This window comes from Martes martes, assembly GCF_963455335.1.
Source record: "Martes martes genome assembly, chromosome: 3".
Taxonomy (NCBI): Eukaryota; Metazoa; Chordata; class Mammalia; order Carnivora; family Mustelidae; genus Martes; species Martes martes.
Window position 1 is genome coordinate 157,734,854 of NC_137890.1, and position 21,695 is coordinate 157,756,548.

At 50.2% G+C, this 21,695-nt stretch overlaps 1 protein-coding gene across 1 annotated transcript; it reads right to left on the reverse strand.

Moving 5' to 3' along the window:
• Window positions 1–14,289: 14,289 nt before the first annotated feature.
• On the reverse strand, window positions 14,290–20,394 carry SPATA3 (spermatogenesis associated 3; the record flags this gene model as incomplete). The annotated part of the gene is made up of 3 exons (XM_080799430.1): window positions 14,290–14,395; window positions 16,129–16,303; window positions 19,965–20,394. The coding sequence occupies 3 exons, from the start codon at window positions 20,392–20,394 to the stop codon at window positions 14,290–14,292; spliced, it is 711 nt and encodes a 236-aa protein (XP_080655556.1).
• Window positions 20,395–21,695: the final 1,301 nt, after the last annotated feature.

Consider the following 21,695-nt stretch of genomic DNA (forward strand, 5'->3'; position numbering starts at 1 on the left):
GGAAGTTCTGTTTTGTTTTGAGGGGTGACTCTATTTCACAAGTGGATACAAATTATTAGGAGTTGGAATCTAGACTGGGGTCAATTGTGACAATGGTGGGCCCCCAGTTCACCGAACCTGCTGGCATTCCCATCCTCATATAGTTCCATATTGACTCAGGCTTGGCTAATGCGACATTAGCAAGAATGATGCAGGTAGAGGCTTATTCAGGGCCTGCACAGTGGGGCTTGTCCTCTTGGAACATTCCCTGGAATTCAGCTGCCATGTGTAAGGAAGCCCATAGAAGGGTACTTAATGTGGAGAGGACCCTGCAGGATGAGAGATGAATGTGCGTGTTCCAGCTCCCACCCCACTGCCGGCTCGATGCACCTGAAGGAGTGACCTCAGCTATACCATGAACCATCTCATTGAGCCCCATCAACCCAGAGAAACATGGGCAATAACCAATCATTGTTTTCTGCCACTAAGTCTTGGGGTGGTTTGTTGTGTGGCAGTAGACAACTGGGACGCGTAGGGAGCTCTGAGGCTGGGATGGTCTTTCAGAGTTGTCTCAAAAAGAGACCTGAATCCAGGCCTTTTTACCCCCACATGGACCTGAAGGCAAGCAGAATAGCACCCCCCCCCCCCGCCCCGCAAACATGCGCCTTCAGCTTGTGGATTATTTTGAGTGCAGGCAATCAAGTACCGACAGACTCAGGAAAAGCTTTTTTTTTTTTTTAAAACCTCTCCCTAACTGTCTAAAATAATTGGCACGGGCGGTGGGGGGGGGCGGTGGGCAGCCCAGAGAGCAAGCTTTTATCAGTGATAACTTCTTTTTTTTTTTTTTTTTTTTTTTTTTAAAGATTTTATTTATTTATTTGACAGATAGAGATCACAAGCAGGCAGAGAGTCAGGCAGAGAGAGAGGGAGGGGGAAGCAGGTTCCCTGCTGAGCAGAGAGCCCGATGCGGGGCTCGATCCCAGGACCCTGGGATCATGACCTGAGCCGAAGGCAGAGGCTTCAACCCACTGAGCCACCCAGGCGCCCCTGATAACTTCTTTTTATGCGAAAGACATCTGCATGGCGGGACGTTTGATTACTAAACATCTGCTCTTCTCATCTTCCTGTGAATTTCCTTTCTCCCCTTTGAAGCCCCAGGCTCCCATCCCTTGCCTTTGCTCACGATGGCACAAAAACCTCAATTGCCTGACTGCCTTGAGTCTCCCATTTTTATGGGGCACCCATACATATGTAATTAAATTTGTTTTTGCCTATTGATCTGTCTTATGCCAATTATTAGACCAGCCAAAGAATCTAGAAGGGAAGAGGGGAATATTTTTCTGTCTCTGCAGACCGGTCCTCAGGTTTATCTTGCCCCTTGGGGGTCTTGGGGGACGGCATGATCTTGGGTGAAGCAGTATGTTTTTTCTTTTCTTTTCTTTTCTTTCTTTCTTTCTTTCTTTCTTTCTTTCTTTCTTTCTTTCTTTCTTTCTTTCTTTCTTTCTTTCTTTTAAGCTGAGGGCAATTCCCAGAGATGGGCACAGCTGTGAGCACTCAGGGGCCAACACTTCTGGCATCTAAGGGAATGGGTGTCTTGATCCGGTAGCACAGTACGGCATTCACTACCGTCAGATTTCTATCGACTTCCTCTATTTTCCCATGGGTGGGAGAGAAGGGGCTACAGATACTTTATCTGATGCCAGGTCAGCCTGTAACAGGATGTGCCTGGCTTAAAGGAAGAATGATTAATTATTCTAAAAAGACATGGTAGGTGGGCCCATGAGGGTATCTTCCCTGGATTTCTGGCCCGAGGGGAGTACTTTCCCACCGTAACTGGCTGCCGTGGAGTGAGAATTGGACCTCACATTCCCCAACCCTAGAAGGCCACCCTGACTCATTTCTGTGTTCATTGCTCAGGGTATGGAAGTCATATAAAGAAGTTTGATCTTGGGCCCACAGACTCACAGAGCGAGGGATCAGGAGAGTCTGAAGAGAGTATGGGGGGAGGAGTCTGGTAACAGACGAGCGGGGCATTGAGAAGGAATCTTATGCAAAAGGTGGGTATCTTCAGGGATGTTCGTTGTGATGGGAAAGGTTGGAGGAACTCATACACCCATCATCAAGTGAACTGCTAAAAAAAGGAAAAACCAATTGAGAATCAACATGTATGGATCACCTTCCCATCATTCCAGTCTTCCTTAATTAAAATAACCTAATTTTCATTCAGATACTCTGCTTTCCCTAGTGCCCCCTACTCAGGGGAAGCTAACCTCGGTCCACCCGGTGGCTGGGCCCTGGGTGGCCTAAGCCAATCAGCTCGGTCCATCACCGTGGGTCATGTGATGCAAGGCGGTCCAATTAGAGTGAATTGTAGGACTCTTGCTTGGAATGCTGGGAAAGGGAGAGGCCGGTGGCAACTCTACTAGAATAGAGGCCATTGCCTGTTGCCACTGTAGGTGAGGCAACATTTCCCTTCTAGCTTCTTAAGGTTTTTTTTTGTTGTTGTTTTCTTTTTTCTTTTTCTTTTTTTTTGGTCTGAGACTGAGAATTAGATACAGAGGGCAGGTTAGTGGGTGAAAGGCATACACATTTATATAAGTTTTATATGACATGGGAACTCTTAAAAGGAAGTGGATACCCAGAGAAATGGTGGAAAGGACTTATTTTTCCATCAGGTTGAACAAAGAGAGACAACTGTGGGAAAATTATTAAACTGCATGGGGAGGCTAAAGGAAGATAAGAAGTATCTAGACGAAGGCTGTGGGTATAGAATTCCCTAGGTCTCAACTACTTGTCCTTGATGATAAGAATGTTACGTTCCCTCTGGTGGAGAGGGAGGGCATCTTTCACATATGGGTTTTTAATCTGCTTCCAGAGAGAAAAGGGGAGATCAGAATGCTTTTCCCAGAGCTTGGTTCTTTAAGTGCTTTTGACTCAAAGTAATCCTTAAGACCAAAGTGGCATGTTTGGGGTGTTATAACCAGGCACCCTTCAGAGTCTCCTTTGATCAGTTATGAAACAGTCACGTGACGGGACGTCATGCAGAAAACGAGCTATTGGAAAGATTCCCATGAGAAATGAAAAGAATGGGTCCCACATATGTGGTCTGAAGTCCTTATATAATCAGGGAACAAAATTTAACCAAGTGATCAGTTGGTGTGGGGTAGGAAAGGTAGTGGGAGGAAGTGGGGGAATCCTCTGTTCCTCCGTTACCTCTGCTTGAATCCTGTCTGATGTCTGAGAGAGGAGAGGGCACCCCCTCCTCCAAGGACAGTCTCTGTGGGAGGGAGGGGCACCCCAGGAGACCTGGCAGGATGTTGAGCCCAAAGTACTGGAGAAGGGGTTTCGTCTACAAATACAAGACTTAAAATACCCAATCTTACTGACACGGCAGTCATCCCACCACTGGGATCCGGTCCTCTGGGGAGTGGCTGAGACCAGAACTTCTGGGTTCTATGTAGTGAAGGGAGCAGCAGGCTCAGGGCCCCAGGAGAGAGGAAAGTTTGCTCCTTGAGAGACCTGTCAAGCTCTGTGGATATTAGCTTCTGGTGGGCAACAATTCTGTCTCGTTGTTGGGCCCATCACCCAGAACTAACGTGGGCACTGGCACAAGGTGGTACTGAAGGAAGGAGGCAAGGCCCAGTTGGGGGAGGGGCACAGGCTGCAAAAGTAGGGTGCTTCCCACCTGTGTACCCCCAATGAGGGGAGGCCCAGAGAAACCGCCTTTGGTTGTCTAGCCTGTCTGCTTTCTGGCTGTTTCGGACGTTCCTCCTTTAACTGTAAATATTTTTAAGAAGTCTCCAGCCCAGGGAAGTCTGGGTCTAACTGCTCTCAGTGGGAATAAGCAACTTGAAAGTGTTTGAAAAGAATCCACTTCGGAGGAATTTGCATTTGCAGAAAGCTTTCAATAGAGGGCCAAGTGATGGAGCCTGTGAATAAGGTCTTTCTGTGTTTGCGGCTCCATGCGAACAGTGCAGGAGGAGGAAGAGAAAGGAGGCATATTGCATTCTCCCCAGCAGCTGTGGCTGAGGGGGTGGGGGAAGGCGCATTTGCCAGGAGCCAGTGAGGATTCTGGGATGTGTGTGTTGAGTCATCTCTTCCCTGCAGGTTTCCAGGGAGCTAGTTTGCATGAGGTAAACTCGCGACCTGATTCCTAATTCCAAGGGCTACTCTTTCTTGCTCTCCAGCTTCCTCTTGCCGCAGGGATACAGCCTGGCGGGGATGGGGAGGGGGTGTTGGGGCAGAGCCTGGCTGCTCTGTTGCTTAAATAGAATTCAGCCCCACACTTGGATGGTCTCCTTTTCCATCCCTTCTCCCTTCATCTGGGACCAGTGGCTGCTGTGGCCATCGGAAGGCCTCACTGTGCGGTTTGCCAATGCTCCCTTGGGTACCACCCCTTGTTCATCTTCGTTCTCTGACAATGCTGAGAGAGAAAGTGGTTTGTCTTCAGTCTCTGAAGAATCTGAGAAAGAAAGCCTAGGGGAGGGATGTAACTTTAGAGCCCCACCCGCCAACAGTTAGCGGAAGGCTTCCTGCCCCAGTGTAGGAGCCCATCCTGGGTCCTTGGTTCACTCCTGGAAGCTTGCCCTAGAGGTCCCAGTGACAAAGAAGGGGTGTTTGCCAACCCTCCTCCCCGCAGGAGTCCTTTCCCTGTGGTCTGCGGTCAGCCTGTTGGGTGTGTCCTCTTGGAAGGACACAGACCGTAGAGTACCAGAGGGACCCCCAGACACTGTGGGGTTGTTGTCCCAGTTCTTACCGCAGGGCCTTAGAGTACTTGGAATCAAATTGCTGAGGGGGTCCAGGTGTGTAACTTTGAAGCCCTTTGAAGTGACTGACATGCATGAGACATCATTTCAGGTGCTAACCCTAAGACCAGCCTATACACTAGACCAAGAAATTGCTCTTGCGTTTATTTCTGATATTAACAAAACAAGGTAATAGACAACAAACTAGTAGAAGAAAAGTACCTCCAGATGAGGCCCCCTTCCCCTAGAAAAATGTTACACTATTCCCCACTCTTTCTTCCTCCCTCCCCACCCCTTCCCTCTCTCCCTCTCTGCTCCTGCCTCTCCGTCTTTCAATTCAAACAAAATATTATTGACTCTTCCTATATGCCATTGTTATAGGAGCTGGCAATGTATTTGTGAACAACAAAATAAAGAGATCCCTGGCTGGTAGATCTTACAGGTTGGAGGAAGGAGATGGCAATAAATAATCACCATGAGCAATAAGTAAATTTTACAGCATTTAGCAGAGTACTGAGGGCTGTGGGAATAGAAGTAAGCGGGGCTTTGTAATTCTAAGCAGGTGGTGAGGGTGGACCTCACTGGGAAAATGACATTTAAGCAAAGACTCAAAGGCAAAAATGTAGAGGAGGAAAAATATCTTTCCTTCTATCCACTGGGGCTGCTGTAACATAAAGCCCATTAATAACAGAAAAGCATGAAACTTATTTAATCTCAGTTTTATGTGACATGGGAACCTTAATCAGGAAATGTAAACTTAAGAAGGAGTTAAAACTGAGCCTTTTTTTTTTTTTTAAAGATTTTATTTATTTGACAGAGAGACACACACTGAAAGAGGGAACACAAGCAGGGGGAGTGGGAGAGGGAGAAGCAGGCTTCCCACTGAGCAGGGAGCCCAATGTGGGACTTGATCCCAGGACCCTGGGATCATGACCTGAGCCGAAGGCAGACGCTTAACGACTGAGCCACCCAGGTGTCCAAAACTGAGCCTTTCAATGCTAGGTTTGAGAAAGAATGAAAAGGTGTTTGGCATCTGTTCCTACTTCTTTCGGTAGCAGGTTACCAAAATTACTGTTTGGCCTCTTCCCTGCTCCCAGTCCTCAGGCGCTCCATGGAGTTGGCCCTCAGTTCCAAAGGTGGTTCTAGCCTGGCCACTCAGAGCAGGGGTAGAACATGGGAAGAACGTGGATTCCAGGAGGGACGCAGGACCCAGTGAGAGGCTGATCAGACTCTCTGCTGCTGGGAAGCAGACCACCTTCCTGCCAGACTTGACCTTCAGAGGTGGGCGGGGAGTGCCCTCCACCCCCACCCCGCAGTTGCTGCTGTGGCCATCTGGCCTCCCTTGTGGGAAGAGTCTGCCAGAGGATGGAAGCTACCATGCAAAAGCAGGTAGAAACAGGTTTGGGGGCACAGCCTAAGCCCCTTGGAAGAGACCACATCTGAGCTGGAATTCTCTCTTGATTTTTATAGGATTTAATACGTCCCCATTTGTTCAGGCCAGTTTGGGTGAGGTTGTCCTACATTTATGAAAAGGGACCAATGCTGAGGCCAGGAAAAGGAGTTACTATCTTCAGTTGGAGGAGTCAGGCCCAGCAGAGGCAGAAGCCGTGGGCCCCAGTCCTCACCACCCCATTTCTGGTCCCTTTCATCCTGACCCGTGGGACAGATCGGCAACATGACCCTGTCCCACCCGGGACGTCTGTATTCATCCTGGGGAGGCTGTTTCACCAGGGGGGGTGCTTTTCAGTCCCGGTACTCTCTCCCCACCTACCGGTGCCTGCTTAGGAAAGAAAATCCTGGGATTGGGAGGTGGTGCAGGCTTCCTGGGAACTGGTCTGGACTACCTTTGCCCAATCCTATTTTCCCCGTTTCGGGTAGACCAGCTCCCTGCCTCCTCAGGGGCCGTCCTGCTGGCTCCCAGCCTGACCAGCTCTTGGAGGGGGCTGCAGATCTCTTGAGCAGGGATCTATATACTCACTTGAGTTCAGAGCTGTCCTCCTCCCCATTAACCACCACCTGGTATCCCCTGGCCATGACTGAGGGCTTCAGTGCCTTCTGGACTTCCAGTGGTAGCCATCTACATTTCTTGGCCCAGGGCGTCATTTCTGGAGTGAACAAAAGTCCCAGGGGAATTAACCACCTCCCTTCCAACACCCCTTAACTGAGGACCAATGGGTTGGTTGTATAAACATCCAGATTTCCTGTCTCTGCCAGGATTACTCTGAGGTATATGGTCTGTCTCCCCTCCTCAACCATGGCACTCCCATACCCAGGCTACCCCAGCAGATCTAAGCTTCAGTTGTCCCCAGTGGCCACTGCTCTAAATTGACTGTCATCTCACTCTGCCTCGGCTGCTCAAGAACCCCCAGACTCTGGAGGGGGGCAGCGAAGTTGCAGGACAGACCCCAAGGCTTCAAGTCGCTCTGTGCCCTGCCCCTGTGTCTCTCCCACCACAGGTGAAACCAAATGAAGCCATTTCTCAGAGACAAAGTGTTCCCGGGCACGGAGCCTCTGTTCCCTAAGGTGCAGGCCTGGAAAGGGGCCAGGGCATCCCTCCTGTTCCCACTAACCAGGATTACCACTGGACAGAAGTACAGTTGACTGGTTATGTTAGGTACTGAATCAAGTTCTATAATTCTTGCTTTTAGAGTGGGGAAAATCAGAAGCAGTTTGTTCTGTGAGTATGGGCAGAGAAAGTTGCCCCCCTTGGGTATGTGGCCCCCAACAGGAACAGGAGGACCCTACCCTCGTTTGCCTGGCACTCCACAAAGTCATCCCACACTTATCTCCCAAACCCATTTGCCAAGTCCAACTTTGTGTCTCTAGGTAAAACACACTAATGAAACAGAATTCTTTTTTTTTTTTTTTTCTATTTTGGTGACAAGAGAGATCCTTGATGGAAACTGGATCTGTAAGAAAAAAATAAGGATAGAGCCGTTAGCTTGGACAACATTCCATGACCTTGGAATTTTGGTGGCTTTCCAGTTTTACAACCCTATGGGTGCGGAGGGTTCAGCCGTTGAGGTCTTCTTGGGGAAAAATGAATTATATAGGATTCAAATTTCTTCCATTCTCTTGTCCAGTATCCTTTTCATCCAAACAGCCACTTGGAGCCTGATGTTCCCCTTCAGGCTGTAACGCGCTTATGCAAAATGCCTGGCTCACACTTGGCTCAGTCAACATTAGCGTCTTCTTTTCTCTCCCCACCCCCAGGGCCCCTAGCAGCTGCGGTGGAGCCTCCCTCCCCCAAAACTGGGCCATGGAAGTGAATTTTACTGTGCTCGGTGCCCGAAAGGAGAGGGGAAACAGCTCCTTCCTTTTGGTGCCTCCTCATTTCCAGTGGGATGCTAAGAGAGAGGCTTACCAAGCTTTAAGAAAGAAGGTTCTAGAAACACCTTTTACCACAGAGGAGTTTTTGCCACTGCCATTAGACGGTTCTTTAGGCTCTGGACTTAGAAGGACGCTAAACTATTTCCCTTCCACAGTCTAATTGCTGAGCCTTTGGAACTCAGGAGGTCCCAGTGCACCTCCCTCAGGCACACGCTGACTTTCACAAACCCTCAGGGGGCCTTCCGGGGCTCAAGCACTTGTCCAAGCCAACAGGTCTGGACATTGGAGTTCATCTGTCACTCTGCTACCGTATCACCTTCTAAAAGCACTCCTGCCTCTTGCCGGTGCTGCTGGCGGGGGTCCCACCTAGTTTGCTCTACTCCTTTGTGCAGCAAAGGGAAGCAACCTCAGCCCCAGACTTGGGGTAGAATATAGGGGGAGCTCTGGATTGGTCTAATGCAGTCAGGGTAATTTAACTCCCCTCTGCCATTAATTTGTTGAAGAAGACGCATGAGACCCAATTCAGGGGAATGTCACCCCAATTAGAGGGCAGGTATACCTGGGGCAGGGGCTTCTGGGAAAAACTTCTTAACTCAAGAAGAGACATAAGGAGGAGGTGGCCTTTTCCCTGACTTCTGAGGGTCAGGTATGAGGATGGAATTCTGGGAGCTCTTCCAGATATCTGCCCGTGAGGGGGAATGAGCCCCTCCTTTGCTGTGGGGTGTCAGAGCTGAAAGCCAGATTAATCCCCAGGTCCCTGCTGACCCTGCTGAGTTAACCATCCATGTGCTGCTTCCCAGGTGTTCCCTGAGATAATCTCCCTGTTGCCATTTTGAATTAGGTTTTCTTGAAATTTGTAGCACCAAAAAATCTAACCCACATTCCACTTATCAAGTCAAGTCTTAAAATGCCTTGTGGCATTTGGAAACCTAACAATTCGCACTTTCAGTTTTACAGCTGAATTAAGGGGAGAGAAGTCTGAGGGGAGCACTTTCCTATTTACCAAGCACCTTAACCATTAGAGGTAGGTATTTTTCATCCTGCCCACAAGCGAAGGCATTCTTCTCATGGGGCAGTGAAAGCTTTTTGCATCAGGAAGGATCAGCATTGAGGGCACTGGTCGAAAATGCAGGATGTGTAGGAAGTAGAAAGGGTGAGTCCAGGAAGCACCTGGGTCAACCCATCCATCCCAAGAGGGGAAGAGGCTGTGAACCTGGGTGTGGGTGCAGGGCCCCCCCTCTATTCACTTTACAGATGAGGGTGGGTCCCAGCCACAGGATAGGGAAGCACATGTCTGTCTGTCTGCACTCTGTGAGGCACAAAAGAGCAAACAGAAATGTAGTAGCAGGGTCCTCACAATCAGGTCTCAGCCCTGCTCACCAGTGCCTTCTGCTGAGATTGTTGTCTCTTTGCTGCCGTTTCCTACCTGTGGATACCACTTGTTGACCTGAAACCTACCTGCTCTTCCCTATCTCTGAGAACTTACTGGGACCCTGCATGCTTGCCTAGACCCAGAGCAAGCCCACGGCAGGTGTCTTCTCCATTGGCACCTTCCTTCACTACCAGACTTCTAAATGGCATCTTCCTGGTCTCGGTTCCTGGCTCTCAGCTCTATTTAGGTCTTCTCCCTGAGTCATCTTAGCCACTGCCTGTGGCTGTAGATCTCAGCTCTTATGAATCACTCCCACGCTTGGAGCTAAGACCTGGCTTTTCCAGTGACTTCCATATGTCCATCTGCCTCCATGACATGTCCCTTTGGTAGTCCAACGTCTCAACAGTAACAACAGAATAGAACAGAACTCTCGATTTGCATTCCCTCCTGCGCCTTTTGCCTCTGGCAATGGCACCCCAAGGAGTCATCCTTGAGGCTTCCCTTTCACTCTTCGCTTCATCCAACCTATCAGCAAGACTTGCTGGTTCTGGCTCCGTAATATCCCTGGTCACTTCCCCTCCACAGCCATCCCCTTGATCCAAGCGCCATCTTTGCCTGTCCAGACCAGTGCAGATGATTCCCACCTGGTCCTCCTCCCTCTTCCCCATCCTCTATCCAACAGGCACTGCGATTGTTTTGAAATCTTTGAAATGAAAACCAACAGCTTGAGAGACATCTAGAACACGAAATCTTCAAGGCTGTACCTGACCTTGGTCTCCCCTGTGATGGCATCCTGACCACCAGAGCTCCAGCCATATTGGCTTCTTCTCTGTCCCGAAACATGTTAAGTTCCTTCCTGCCTAACTGTTGGATCTGCTCTTCTGTCTGTAAGCACCCTCTTCCCCCAGATTTGCACTGTCTGGCTCCTTCTGCTCTTTCTGTCTCAGCTCAGAGAGGCCTTTGCAGATCAGCCTATCGCCAGCAACATCCCCTCCTGCTCACCCGCCCTTCTCTGCTCTTTATCAGATCTACTTTATATCTTTATTTCCTTGATAACACTTGCCACCAAATCAAGTGATCTTGTTTATTCATTAAGCCGGTCAATTGTCTGTCTGTGCCCACTGGAATGTGGGCTCCCTGGGTGGGGAGATGGATCTTTTGTCTGTCTTGGTTTACTCCTATAGCACAGTGGGAGGTACCGAAGAAATATTAATGAATGAATGCATTATTTAACCAATGAACACACTCTCTTGTCATTTGGACCCTGCCTTTTAGCTTGGATGTCAGATAAGCATTTGTCTCCATGGGAATTATTATCCCCTGCCCCTTTGCCTGGGAGCCTTGGCCAGTCTAGATCCACAGACTTTACCAGACTTCCAAGCCCGAAGCCCTTGCCTTGGCGTGTGGGTGGAGGTGGCCAACCGTTTCCCGCTGTGTCATTGTGTCTCAGTCCCCAGTGTGGTGCCGGGCACATGGTCAATACTGACACGCGACAGCTGTGCTGACCCACTTGCCTATTTACAGGGCTCCTGTGGGGAACCCCAGGGAGTCGGGGTGGTAGACACTATGGTTGACTTGTGTCCAGGAATTGTCATTGCAACTTCTAAGCTTCTAGAAAGTCCTCTCCTGACCCCTGCTGGTGGCACCATAATTAGACATCAGACTCCACTGAATGATGGGATAGGACACTGGAGCTGGGCTCTGGCGGAAGCAAGTCTGGAAGAAGGCAGACCTTGCTGATGAGGTCAGTTAAAGCACATTTCAAGGGCCCCCAAGCCAACGAGCACTCCACCCCAGTGCTGGAACAGTAGTTTGACCAAAGCAGTGGGTCACGTGGGGGAAAGGCCACCTCATCAGAATTACCAGGCGCGGGCTATGGGGCCTGGGAAGGAGCCTGTCTCAGGTGGCTCAAGGTGGGTGGCACAGTCTCTCTTTCCCTCAAGGGACACCAGAGTGGTCACGGGACAGCTCTGGCTGGAGAAAAGAAGTCCATCCCTGGGAGGACCAGCCTGTCAGGTGGGAGTTCTGTCGCTGGGCTGGTTTTATCTGGCCTGGAGAAGGCAGGTCCCCAGGCCTGCCTTCAGGCAAGGGGCCCACCCTAAGAAGACATAAGGAGTCACACTTCAGAGCAGAAGAAAGAGGTGAGAGGTGCCAAGTTCAGGCACAGCATACAATGGTCAGTTTGTTAAGTGAGGTCAGCGATATAGAACCCCACAGGCCACTTGAACCCTCACCCCCAACGCACTCACAGCCTCAGTCTCTGGGGACTGTTGGCTGTGCCACCGATTCACTCTCAGTGGCAGGGACATGACCTACTCCAGGTCCTGGACGGGGTTCTGCTCTACTCCCCTCCTCCCGTTTCCCCCCCCCCTTACTCCCCTCCTTGCTGTCTATAAACATCTCCCTCCTCCCCTCCCTGAGCCCCTCCATACAGGGCCCCCAACACCACATTAAATCACCAGGATCTCTGCCACTCATCTTTCAACCCTGGTTAAAGCAAAGACAGCGTCCTGGCATGCAGCTGCCGGTCTTAGGGTCCAGCGCATGTCTTTGGAACACACAGGGCACCGCCTTGAAAGCTGAGCCTTTCTTGGGCACCCTCCTCTGCTAGAAGTCCATGACATTTGGGATTCATATCTCCTGTGAGTCTTTTTATGGCAAGCAATAGGGTTTTCCATTTATGGCCAGACTTAAATTTGCCTTGAAAATAAATGCATATAAGTTCAAAAGAAAGCTAATTTTAAAAGGAGTAAGGCTATTGCAGGTGTCAAAGTCGGCCGAGTTTGGGGAACACTGAGTTAGGAGGCGGTGTTGATGACGCAGATGGGGCAGCAGCTGTGTGGAGGGCCTCATCTGGGTGGGGCCCTCTGCTGAGTGTTTGACATGCATGTTTTTCACCTACTCCCTCAACAACCCAGTGAGAGGGGTACTGTTATTACCCCCATTTAACAAGAAGATGATGGCAGGAGTTAAGGAAAAACTTGCTCCAGGCCCTAGAGATCCTGGATGTGGGAGGGGAATCCGATCTCAGGCTTGCTTGCCGCCAGTGGCAGAACCCAAGGGGACACCGTGGCCCCTGTTGTAAGGAGCCTTTAGGACACAACGCTTTCGCTCAGGGCCATTCTTCAAACTGCTCATCACCACCTGTGACCCGGCCTGGCAAGTCTGAACATCCCCTCATTAAATCCTCAAAACCACTGCCCCTGGAGGTAGTTATTATTCCTCCTTCTTTAGCAAGGACATGCCTTCTCACAGAAGTTAAGCGAGGCATCCCCTAAGACCCAGCTACCGGCCCCCGACTCCAAAGCCTGCATCTTTCTGACCACTCCCACGATGGTCATAGTCATGAGACTGGCCAGCTGGCCAGCCCTGACCTCTGAGCACCCTATCTCCGACTCCAACAATCTCAAGACAGAGGTCCCATGACCTTCCCAGTTTATAGACAGGGAAACTGAGGCTCTCAGCTACTCTGCTATTTCATGGAGCTTAAGGTGCTTATATTTTTCCATTGAAAGTCCCTTGATCAAGCAGCAGAGCCCCTGAGTGGATGGTGAGTTTCCTTTTTGGGTTGGGCTTCTGAGATGCTTTGAGCATCTGTTCCTACCACATGCCCTATTGTGGCCATTCCTCGTCCATTCCTATGGCTGGTGGAGTCTGGGGGTGGGTTGAACAGCTGCCATTACCAGCTGAACCTCCCCCCATTATTAGGCATTCACTGCCAGTGGATTTGACAATGGCAACGACCATGGGTGCTCTTGGTGCTCACCTAGATCCTCTTTCTGGGCAGGTGCATCCATTCCCCAGCTCCTGTGAACTGTGAATGTTGGCCGCTAATCACTCAGAGCTGCCTCCTTCCCCAGGAACTTTCTCTCAAGAGGGCAAATAAGATCTGCTTTTCCCCAAAGACATACACTCCCCATCCTCACTCCTACTGCCAATCACTCAATGATGGAGGAGCACAGAAGGCCAAGCTTCTTGCTCCAAGGTGAGACCAGCTCTGTGGTTAATTCACATGCCAGAGCTCCCCTGGGATCAGGCTGAGGCTGGACTCCAGCCGAGACCTCCTCCTTGTCCTACTACTTCCTCTGTCCTCTCTCACCTCCTTCACTCCTATTTTCCCTCATAAATCCTATGCACCAAATCCCTGTCTCAGGCTCTGCCCCTGGGAGCCTGGCCCAAGACAGGGGAGGATCGGAGATGCCATGTAAGGCATGCTCCCTGCACTCAAGGACTGTGCAATGTAGTTGGAGAAACAGACCACATAGGTACCAAGAAATCACCCACAGTACAGGATAGAAAAGGCTGGAGAAAACAGTGTTAAAAAGATGGGGAGATCACTGGAACTTTAGAGGGGGAAGAGCTTATGGAAGAAATGGGACCAGGTCATGAAAGATAAGTAGCACTTCAGAAGGGAAAGTTCTCTCGGCAGAGAGAAAGTTCTAAGGGAAGTCCCGAAGAGAGATGGGAACCTCTGTCCAACCTCTCCAGCTTCTTCCTGCCTGGGATCTGTGACTAGGGGACCCCCACCCCCCGGTGAATGTTGGGGGAACTCTGATTTGACAATCCCAATAATGGGTCTAGCATTTTCCAAGAGTGTCAGGGCTGCTTGAGAGAGCCATGCCAGATGACCCTGGGGCCAGGAAGTCACTCAGTTCTTAAGCTTTCCCTGAGAGGCTGGAGGCTTGGTCCACTCATAAATTATACCTCCTTTATTCTGAGAAGGGACAGATACTCCCTCAGCCCTGCACTGCAGGCACGGTGACCCAGTGGGCTTGAAGAGTGTTACCTGTGCAAGGGGACGGAGGCACAAAGGGGGTACACATACCTGCCGGACCGTGGGCCTGGGGGGTTGCTCACAAGGATTCAGTGGTGTAATAGGCAGCTCCTAGGGCCCCCAGAGCCACAGCAGCAGTCCCGAGAGCTTGGAGCACGCGAATTACGGTGAGTGGAGTGCTTCCTTGTAGGTTTTCTGTAGAGCAAAGCAGAAAGCCCACAGGTTGGGGGAATCTAGACTCTAGCACCTGTCCACAGACAGGGGAGGCAGAAACCGTAGGATCCCCTTGGCATTTCAGAAATGCCCATCTCCCCACTACTGATGCTCCTCCCAAGGGAATACAGCTCTGTCCACCTCCGTCCGGTGACTCCCTGCCACAGGACCCCCACCTCCGAGGATGGGCAAGCCTGGGATGCCAGCTCCCGGGGACACTCAGGAAGCAGGATATGAAGGCAGGGAAGGCTGTGGTGTACAGGCCCGAGCTAAACATCTCACATCCAGTGTCTTCCTCCAGCCTCACAACAACCCCGTGAAGTAGGTTCTATCATGGGGCTCCATTTTGGAGAAGAAGAACCTCAGGAAGCCCCATGGGATGCCCACCACACAGGCAAGGAAGATGGACCATCGTGCCGGTGACTGTGAGGAAGGCTTTCCCAAAAGGCAATACCCATTTGGACAACAATCCTGCTGAAGTAGGGAATCTTATTTGATGTGAATGTGTATTTAAAACCAAGATCCAACATTTGGCTCCACTGAGAAATGTAAAGAATATGGAAGCTGATGGTGTGATTTGAGTGGAATTAAGACTAGAGGTCTCACCCGGGCCAGGCAGCATCTCTGCCCCTCCCTCTCCCTCCCCTAATGGGGAACTGCCTTGCTTTCACCTTTCCCTCCACCTTTTCACAGTAAGCCAGGGGAAGATCCCAAGACCCTTCTAGACTCAGCGCAGAGAGATACCATTGACACTATCAAGTCTCTGTGGACCCCAACTTTGGAGGGAGCTCCCCTTTTTTCTGAAGCTCTTTGAACTTTTACAAAGCAGGGCTCACTTCTGGGCTCCCATCTTAGTTTCTGAATATACACGTCTCACCTTGCCACGTAGACTGCACGATTTTTAAAGGGTCAAGTTCCCTGTTCTGGTTTTCCTCACAGTACCTAGTATTCTATGCCCAGGAGGGGTTCCCACTTGTTGGATTTAAAGCGACATGAAATCCATGGCATGGCTCAACAGATGTCGACAGATGGACAGAAATACTTGAGTGTGTGGGAGGAAAATCAGTAGAGGTGAGTGGTGGGCAGGTCGTTCCTTGATGGGCCTTGATGGGAGAGGAAAGGAAGGGCAGGTACCTCGGAAGATGCTGTGGGAGCCTGGGGGCATGTCCCCTGTGGAGACTGTCAGAAATTGTGTGAAACATGAAACCCTCCGAATGGGGTGGAGGTTTTGCTCTTACCAACGGGCCATGTGAGTTCCAATCAGTATTTACCACTGAATTCTGGGGGAAATTCATAAGCAGGTCAAGAACCTGAAGCTCTCAGGTATGGTGTGGGCCACAGAAGGAGGCTGGTGGCCAACAGAGCACTGAATCACAGTGCTCTGAGTGACAGGGACTTTTCTAAGGGCTGCGAGGGAATGTGCTCTGAGGAAGAAGGGGGTCCATGGAGAAAAGAACCACGAGCCTCCTAAAGAAGTCATTTCCAGTAAGGAAGAAAACTGGCCCCTCTTTGTGCAGGTGGGGGACCCCTGGGCGTGGGTCTGGTCAGAAAGGGAAGGGCGCCAAACCCCAGGAAGTGGCCACCCTGGAGAGGCTTCCTTTCCGCCTGGGATTCTCAAGAAAGAGTTACAACATGGCAGCTAATAGGGTCCAGGACAGAGTCAGGCCCTGGGACCCGAGTGCCCCGAAGGTCCAGCCCCCCACGCGCTCCAGAACCTGTAGAAAGTGAGGAGGCTTGGGGATCCTCTCCCTGGCATGGTGGGCCAGACCCGAGGAAGGAGGACATCAAAGATGCGGCTGTGACACAGGCCCAGACGACGCCAGCAAGCAGAGCTGCCGGGGCAAGTGGAACAGGAACAGAAGGCCCGCGGGCCCGCACGAGTCACAGCCCCTGGATGGACAGAGAAGGAGAGAGATGAGGGACCCCTGCCTCAAGGAGGCATGAGAGCGCTAGGGAGACAAGGGAGGGAAGACTAGCAGGGGAACCTGGTTGTTTTAGAACCTGGAGCTCCCCAGGCCATTTTGAAATAATGGCGCTATTATTATTATTTTTTTTAAAGAATTTATTTATTTATTTGACAGACAGAGATCACAAGTAGGCAGAGAGGCAGGCAGAGAGAGAGGAGGAAGCAGGTTCCCCGCTGAGCAGAGAGCCCGATGTGGGGCTCGATCCCAGGACTCTGAGATCATGACCTGAGCTGAAGGCAGAGGCTTAACCCACTGAGCCACCCAGGCGCCCCTGCCGCTATTATTTTTTATTCTCAATTTATAAACAGGGAAACTGAGGCTCAAAGAATAGATGGGATGTGGCCTTGTAACACAGAGATTGGAAGAAGTGGGCTTCAGCTTAGGGCTTCTAACTCTTCTGGTGCTCCATCCATGGAATTCGGAGAAAATGACAGCGGTAGGAGAGTGGCCCTGAGATTCCACTGGAACATGTCCATTCTGGAGTTTGTTGACTGATCCAGAAGACAGTGGCTGCTCCAATTTGCGGTCCTTGAAACACTTTCCCAAACTTCTCTCCCATTTGTCCTCTGCTGAGGACAGGAGTCCTCAGATATGGCGCCGAACGCTGTTACACAGGAGGACTTCCGGTGGACAGTTTCCTCCTCCTCCTGGCTTGGGTCCTGGCTTCTTGACACAGCTACATGTTCTTCCAACGTAAGCTCCCCAAAGCCAGTGATCAATGGGGCAGACAACACACACGTCCTCCTTAGACCTGCCTACCACAGTTATTTTCCTGGAATGGAGAAGGAAGGGATTCTAAAAGTCAAGGCTTATCTTTTTTCTTTGTTAATTTTTTTAATAGACATTGAATTTCTGTGTCATTACATTTATTCTTTAAAGTGTTCAGTGGTTCTTGATATATTAACAAAGGTGTAAATCCATCATTACTGCCTAATTCCAGAACATTTTCATCTTGCGCTCCAAGGAAACCCCATGGCCATTTGCTGTCACTGCCTTTCCCCACCTCCCCCCAGTTCCAGTCAATGGATTTGCCTATTCTGCACATTTCATAAATGGAATCATGTACAACATGTGGGTTTTGGAGGGTTAGCTTCTTTCACTTGGCCCAGTGTGTCTCAGGCTCATCCATGTTGTAGCACGTGTCAGTGGTGCCAAATAGGATTTCATTGTATGGACGTACCACATGCTGTTTATCCGTTTTTCAGATTGTTGGTATTGAATTTGTCCCACTTCTTGGCTACCGTTAATTAATGTCGCTGTGAACATTCATGTGCACGTTTTTGTATGGATGTTCTATTTTTAATTCTCTTGGGTGTGTCCCCAGGAGTGGAATTGCTGGGTCATACAGTAACTTCACATTTGACAGTTTGAGGAACTGCCAGATTGTTTTCCACAGCAGCTGCACCATTCTGTGTTCCCTCCAGCCATGGACGTGGGTTCCATTTAGATTTTAGGGGCACCTGGGTGGCTCAGTTGGTTGAATGTCTGACTTGATTTTGGCTCAGGTTACGATCTCAGGGTCATGGAATCGGGCCCTATGTTGGGCTCTGTGCTTGACTCGGAATCTGCTTGAGATTCTCCCTCTTCCTCTCCCTCTGGCCTCCCCACCTCAAATAAATAAATAAATAAATAAATAAATAACATCCTTAAAAAAAAAAAAAAAGATTTGGATTTCAGAAAATGGCGCCCTTACGTACAGGCCCTCATCCCTTGTCATCCACCTTTTTTCGCACTCTGGCTTGAAGGAATAAAATTCCACTGGCAGAAAAGTGCAGGGTATCCACTGTAACCACGGGCAGGCCACCCCTGTCACGTGCGTGGCCTTCTCAATAAGCAGAATTCCTCCCCAGAGGTGAGCAACACGCATTCCTCAAAAGATGTGGGGATGGAACATTTTGCTTTCTACAGATATCAGTTCTGAAGGCCATAATCCAGAAATGTTTCCACCAGTGGTTGATGATCACAACATACACAATATGTAACACTCAAAACCATTTCTACATGTTAAGAATGGGTTGGTTCTTAGCCACAGAAATACCATTGTCCATGCAATCACTTGGGGCTAGCTCCCTCACTCACACCTCGCTTCTAGTTTATATCCACACCATCCCTGAGGAATAAGCTGTGGCCCAGAGAGTGTGGCCTATTCAGGACCATAAAGCCACTGGCACTGGCTCATGGTGAAGCCAAAAGAAGCTCAGAGAAGTGTGTTCTTCCTCCTGGGGAAACTTGGGACTCTTGGGATCAGAAGGTCAATGCTGCAGTTAAGAGTGAGGATTATAGAGTCAGAATTGACGGAGGTCCCCCTCTTGGTGTTACCAGTGCCTGCTTGAGAGTGTGTTGTTTGATTTCTTTGAGCCTCAGTTTCCCCATCTATGAAAGGGAGACCATGATGATAATACCTCCTTTATAGGACTGTTAAATGGGAAGATTCACACTGACAGCTGAGCTGAATGCTAGGTACATGGTAAATGCTTGGGGGTAATTGTTAGTTCGTTACTACCATTATTATTATTATTAGAAGTAGTAATATTAACCAGCCTGTCTCCCCAAGTCCACTTAATTCCCTCTACACAATCCAATGCTCAGTCAGATTCTGGCTACCCAAGAAGATGGAGGGCCACTCTTCCTAGACAGCCATTCCATTTTCAGACAGAACTAATTGTTGTAAATATCTTCGTGTTGAGCAGAAATCTGCCTGTCTCTAGTATCTTCCACGGGTAAGGCTGTCAGATTCAGCAGATAAAAATACAGAATGCCAGGGGCACCTGGGTGGCTCAGTGGGTTAAAGCCTCTGCCTTCGGCTCAGGTCATGATCCCAGGGTCCTGGGATCGAACTCCGCATTGGGCTCTCTGCGCAGCAGAGAGCCTGCTTCCTTTCCTCTCTCTCTGTCTGCCTCTATGCCAACTTGTGATCTCTGTCTGTCAAATAAATAAATAAAATCTTTAAAAAAAAATACAGAATGCCCATGCAATACCTGGGACTAAAAAATTACTTGTTTATCTGAAATTCAAATTTAACTGGGCGTCCTGTATTTAATCTGGCAACCCTGAGTCAGACCTCTGAGGCCAACAAAGAACAAGTCTACTCCCATCTTTTACTTGACAGACAGATTTCTTCCAATTCCTTTAACCAAATCTCATACATCACATGCTTCTTGCTTTCCCACCCCCTCAAACCCCATTATCTTCTTTGGACTAGATTGCTAGGCATCTTTCACAGCACACACACAGTATGAATGACCACCTCCCTTGTCCTAAACCATATCCTTGGTTTTTATTTTTGAGCAGCCACATGGCACTTCTGACTCCTAATAAGATAGTATCACCACCGAGCCAAGCACAATGTTGATCGATATGTATGTGTGGCTGCCTTCACTGAGACCCAGGGTGGTGAGGACTGGCAAAATCCAGGAATCCTGAAGTCCTAGGTAACAACAAAACCCCAAACCTTCACACTTCACCAGCACGTTCCAGAATACACGTCAACCATGCACCATTACCCGAAATGAAACCGCCTCCCGGGGACCCTAGGAGTCCACCCGCAGGAAAGCTAGACGTTCTTGAGTTAGAAGCCTGCCCACCTGTTTTCCTGGATCGAGAGGATGCTTTTGTGTTAGTGTCCTGAGGTAACAGGCCCCGGGTGGAGGAGTTGGTTTCGGGAGCTGGGAGAGCCTGGGGCGCAGACTGTCGGGGGGTGCTTACGGAGCTGGGCTGGGGGGTAGATCTGGGGCTGGCCTGCTGCGGGGTGGAGGCGGGGCTGGGCTGCTGTGGGGTGGAGGCGGGGCTGGGCTGCTGCGGGGTGGAGGCGGGGCTGGGCAGCTGGGGGGTCGAGGCGGGGCTGGGCTGCTGAGGGGTGGAGGCCGGGCTGGGCTGCTGCGGGCTGGATCTGGGGCTGGGCTGTTGCGGAGTAGATGCGGGGCTGGGCTGCTGCGGGGTGGACTCGGAGCTGGTGCGCTGGGAGGTGGAACCATGGCGTCTGGATTCCGGCTTCTTCCTTTTGCCCTTCCTCATGGTGGGTTCTCTTCACCTAAACGTGGACCTACATGGAGCTGCCTAATCTTCCGGCTCCCTCCTGGAGGGGCCGTTTGCCCCTGCCCTGGGGGAAGGCTCTGGCCTCGGGAGGGACCTAAGCCCCGCAGAGAACAGTCACCTCCACCCCTCCTGTGAGGTCACAAACCCAAGGTGGTTCCTATGGCAGGGCTCTGGGGGCAGTCTTCTCTGCCTACGACAGCCTGCTGTCCTCCCTCCTCCCCAGCAACCGGGATGGGCAGAAGGCCCTCAGGGACCTGGGTCAGCCTGGCTACGGGAACGGGGACATCCTGGACCCCCCAAGATGTTGCGACCAGAGCGCCTCCTTCAGGCACCTCTCCGCTGGTGCGCTCCTGGGTCCCTAAGAGCTCTCTGTTCGCTTTTAGACCCCCCTGACTCTGACGCTCAGCTCTGCCATTGGTTTCCACAACCCAAAACAAACTACCTCACCATGCATTCTGTGAGTTTTAGGTAATTTTACTGAAGATTTGGGGGTCCACGGGAGGTCCGCAGGCTTCTCCCATCTCAGCTGTTCCCTCTCCATTCAGAAGATCTTAAAGCAGCTTCTCCCTTCTTCCAAAACCTGCCCTCCCCACTGTAGGAAGGGGCTGGGGATCCGCAACTTGGATAGGAACCTCGCTTTTGCAAAAGAATTTCCCCTATAAGACATCACAGTTTGGAAAACTATACTTTCTTTGAACTCAGTCGCAGCAACGATGGACTACCTCTCAAACCCCAAACTCGTCGGGTCAATTAGGAGACTATGAATATTACTTGAAGGTAAAAATATGATTTTCCTTTCAGGATGGAAGCGGAGAAGGCGTTTTTAAAAGACAAGCCTAAGCTTCATGCTGTGACCACAACACAGAATGTGCTCGCCTTAGAAGACTCTACCTTTGCCATAAATGCATCAAAAGGTGGGTGAGTATTCAGCAGCGAACCCCATGCTCTTGAGGGTGGGGGGTGTGATGTCCTTGGCCAAGGATAGGGTTTAGGGCAGACATTGCTAGAAGGCACTTCAATGCAAGGCCAGACCCGATGTGAAATGCGAAATGACAGAAAGTATTTTGGGATTCTAGATCCTGAAAAGACTGTAATGATTCTCCTTTTTGCAGAAGAGAAACTGAGGGAAACTTGGGGAAATTAAATCACCTTCCAAGATCACACAGCTAGTTGGAAGCATTGACAGGCAAAGTTCCCATTTCATTTCATGATTCCAGAAGGCAATAGGGAATGAGATCATTTTATAGGCCTTAAAAGTCAATGGGCTAGAAAGATCCCTT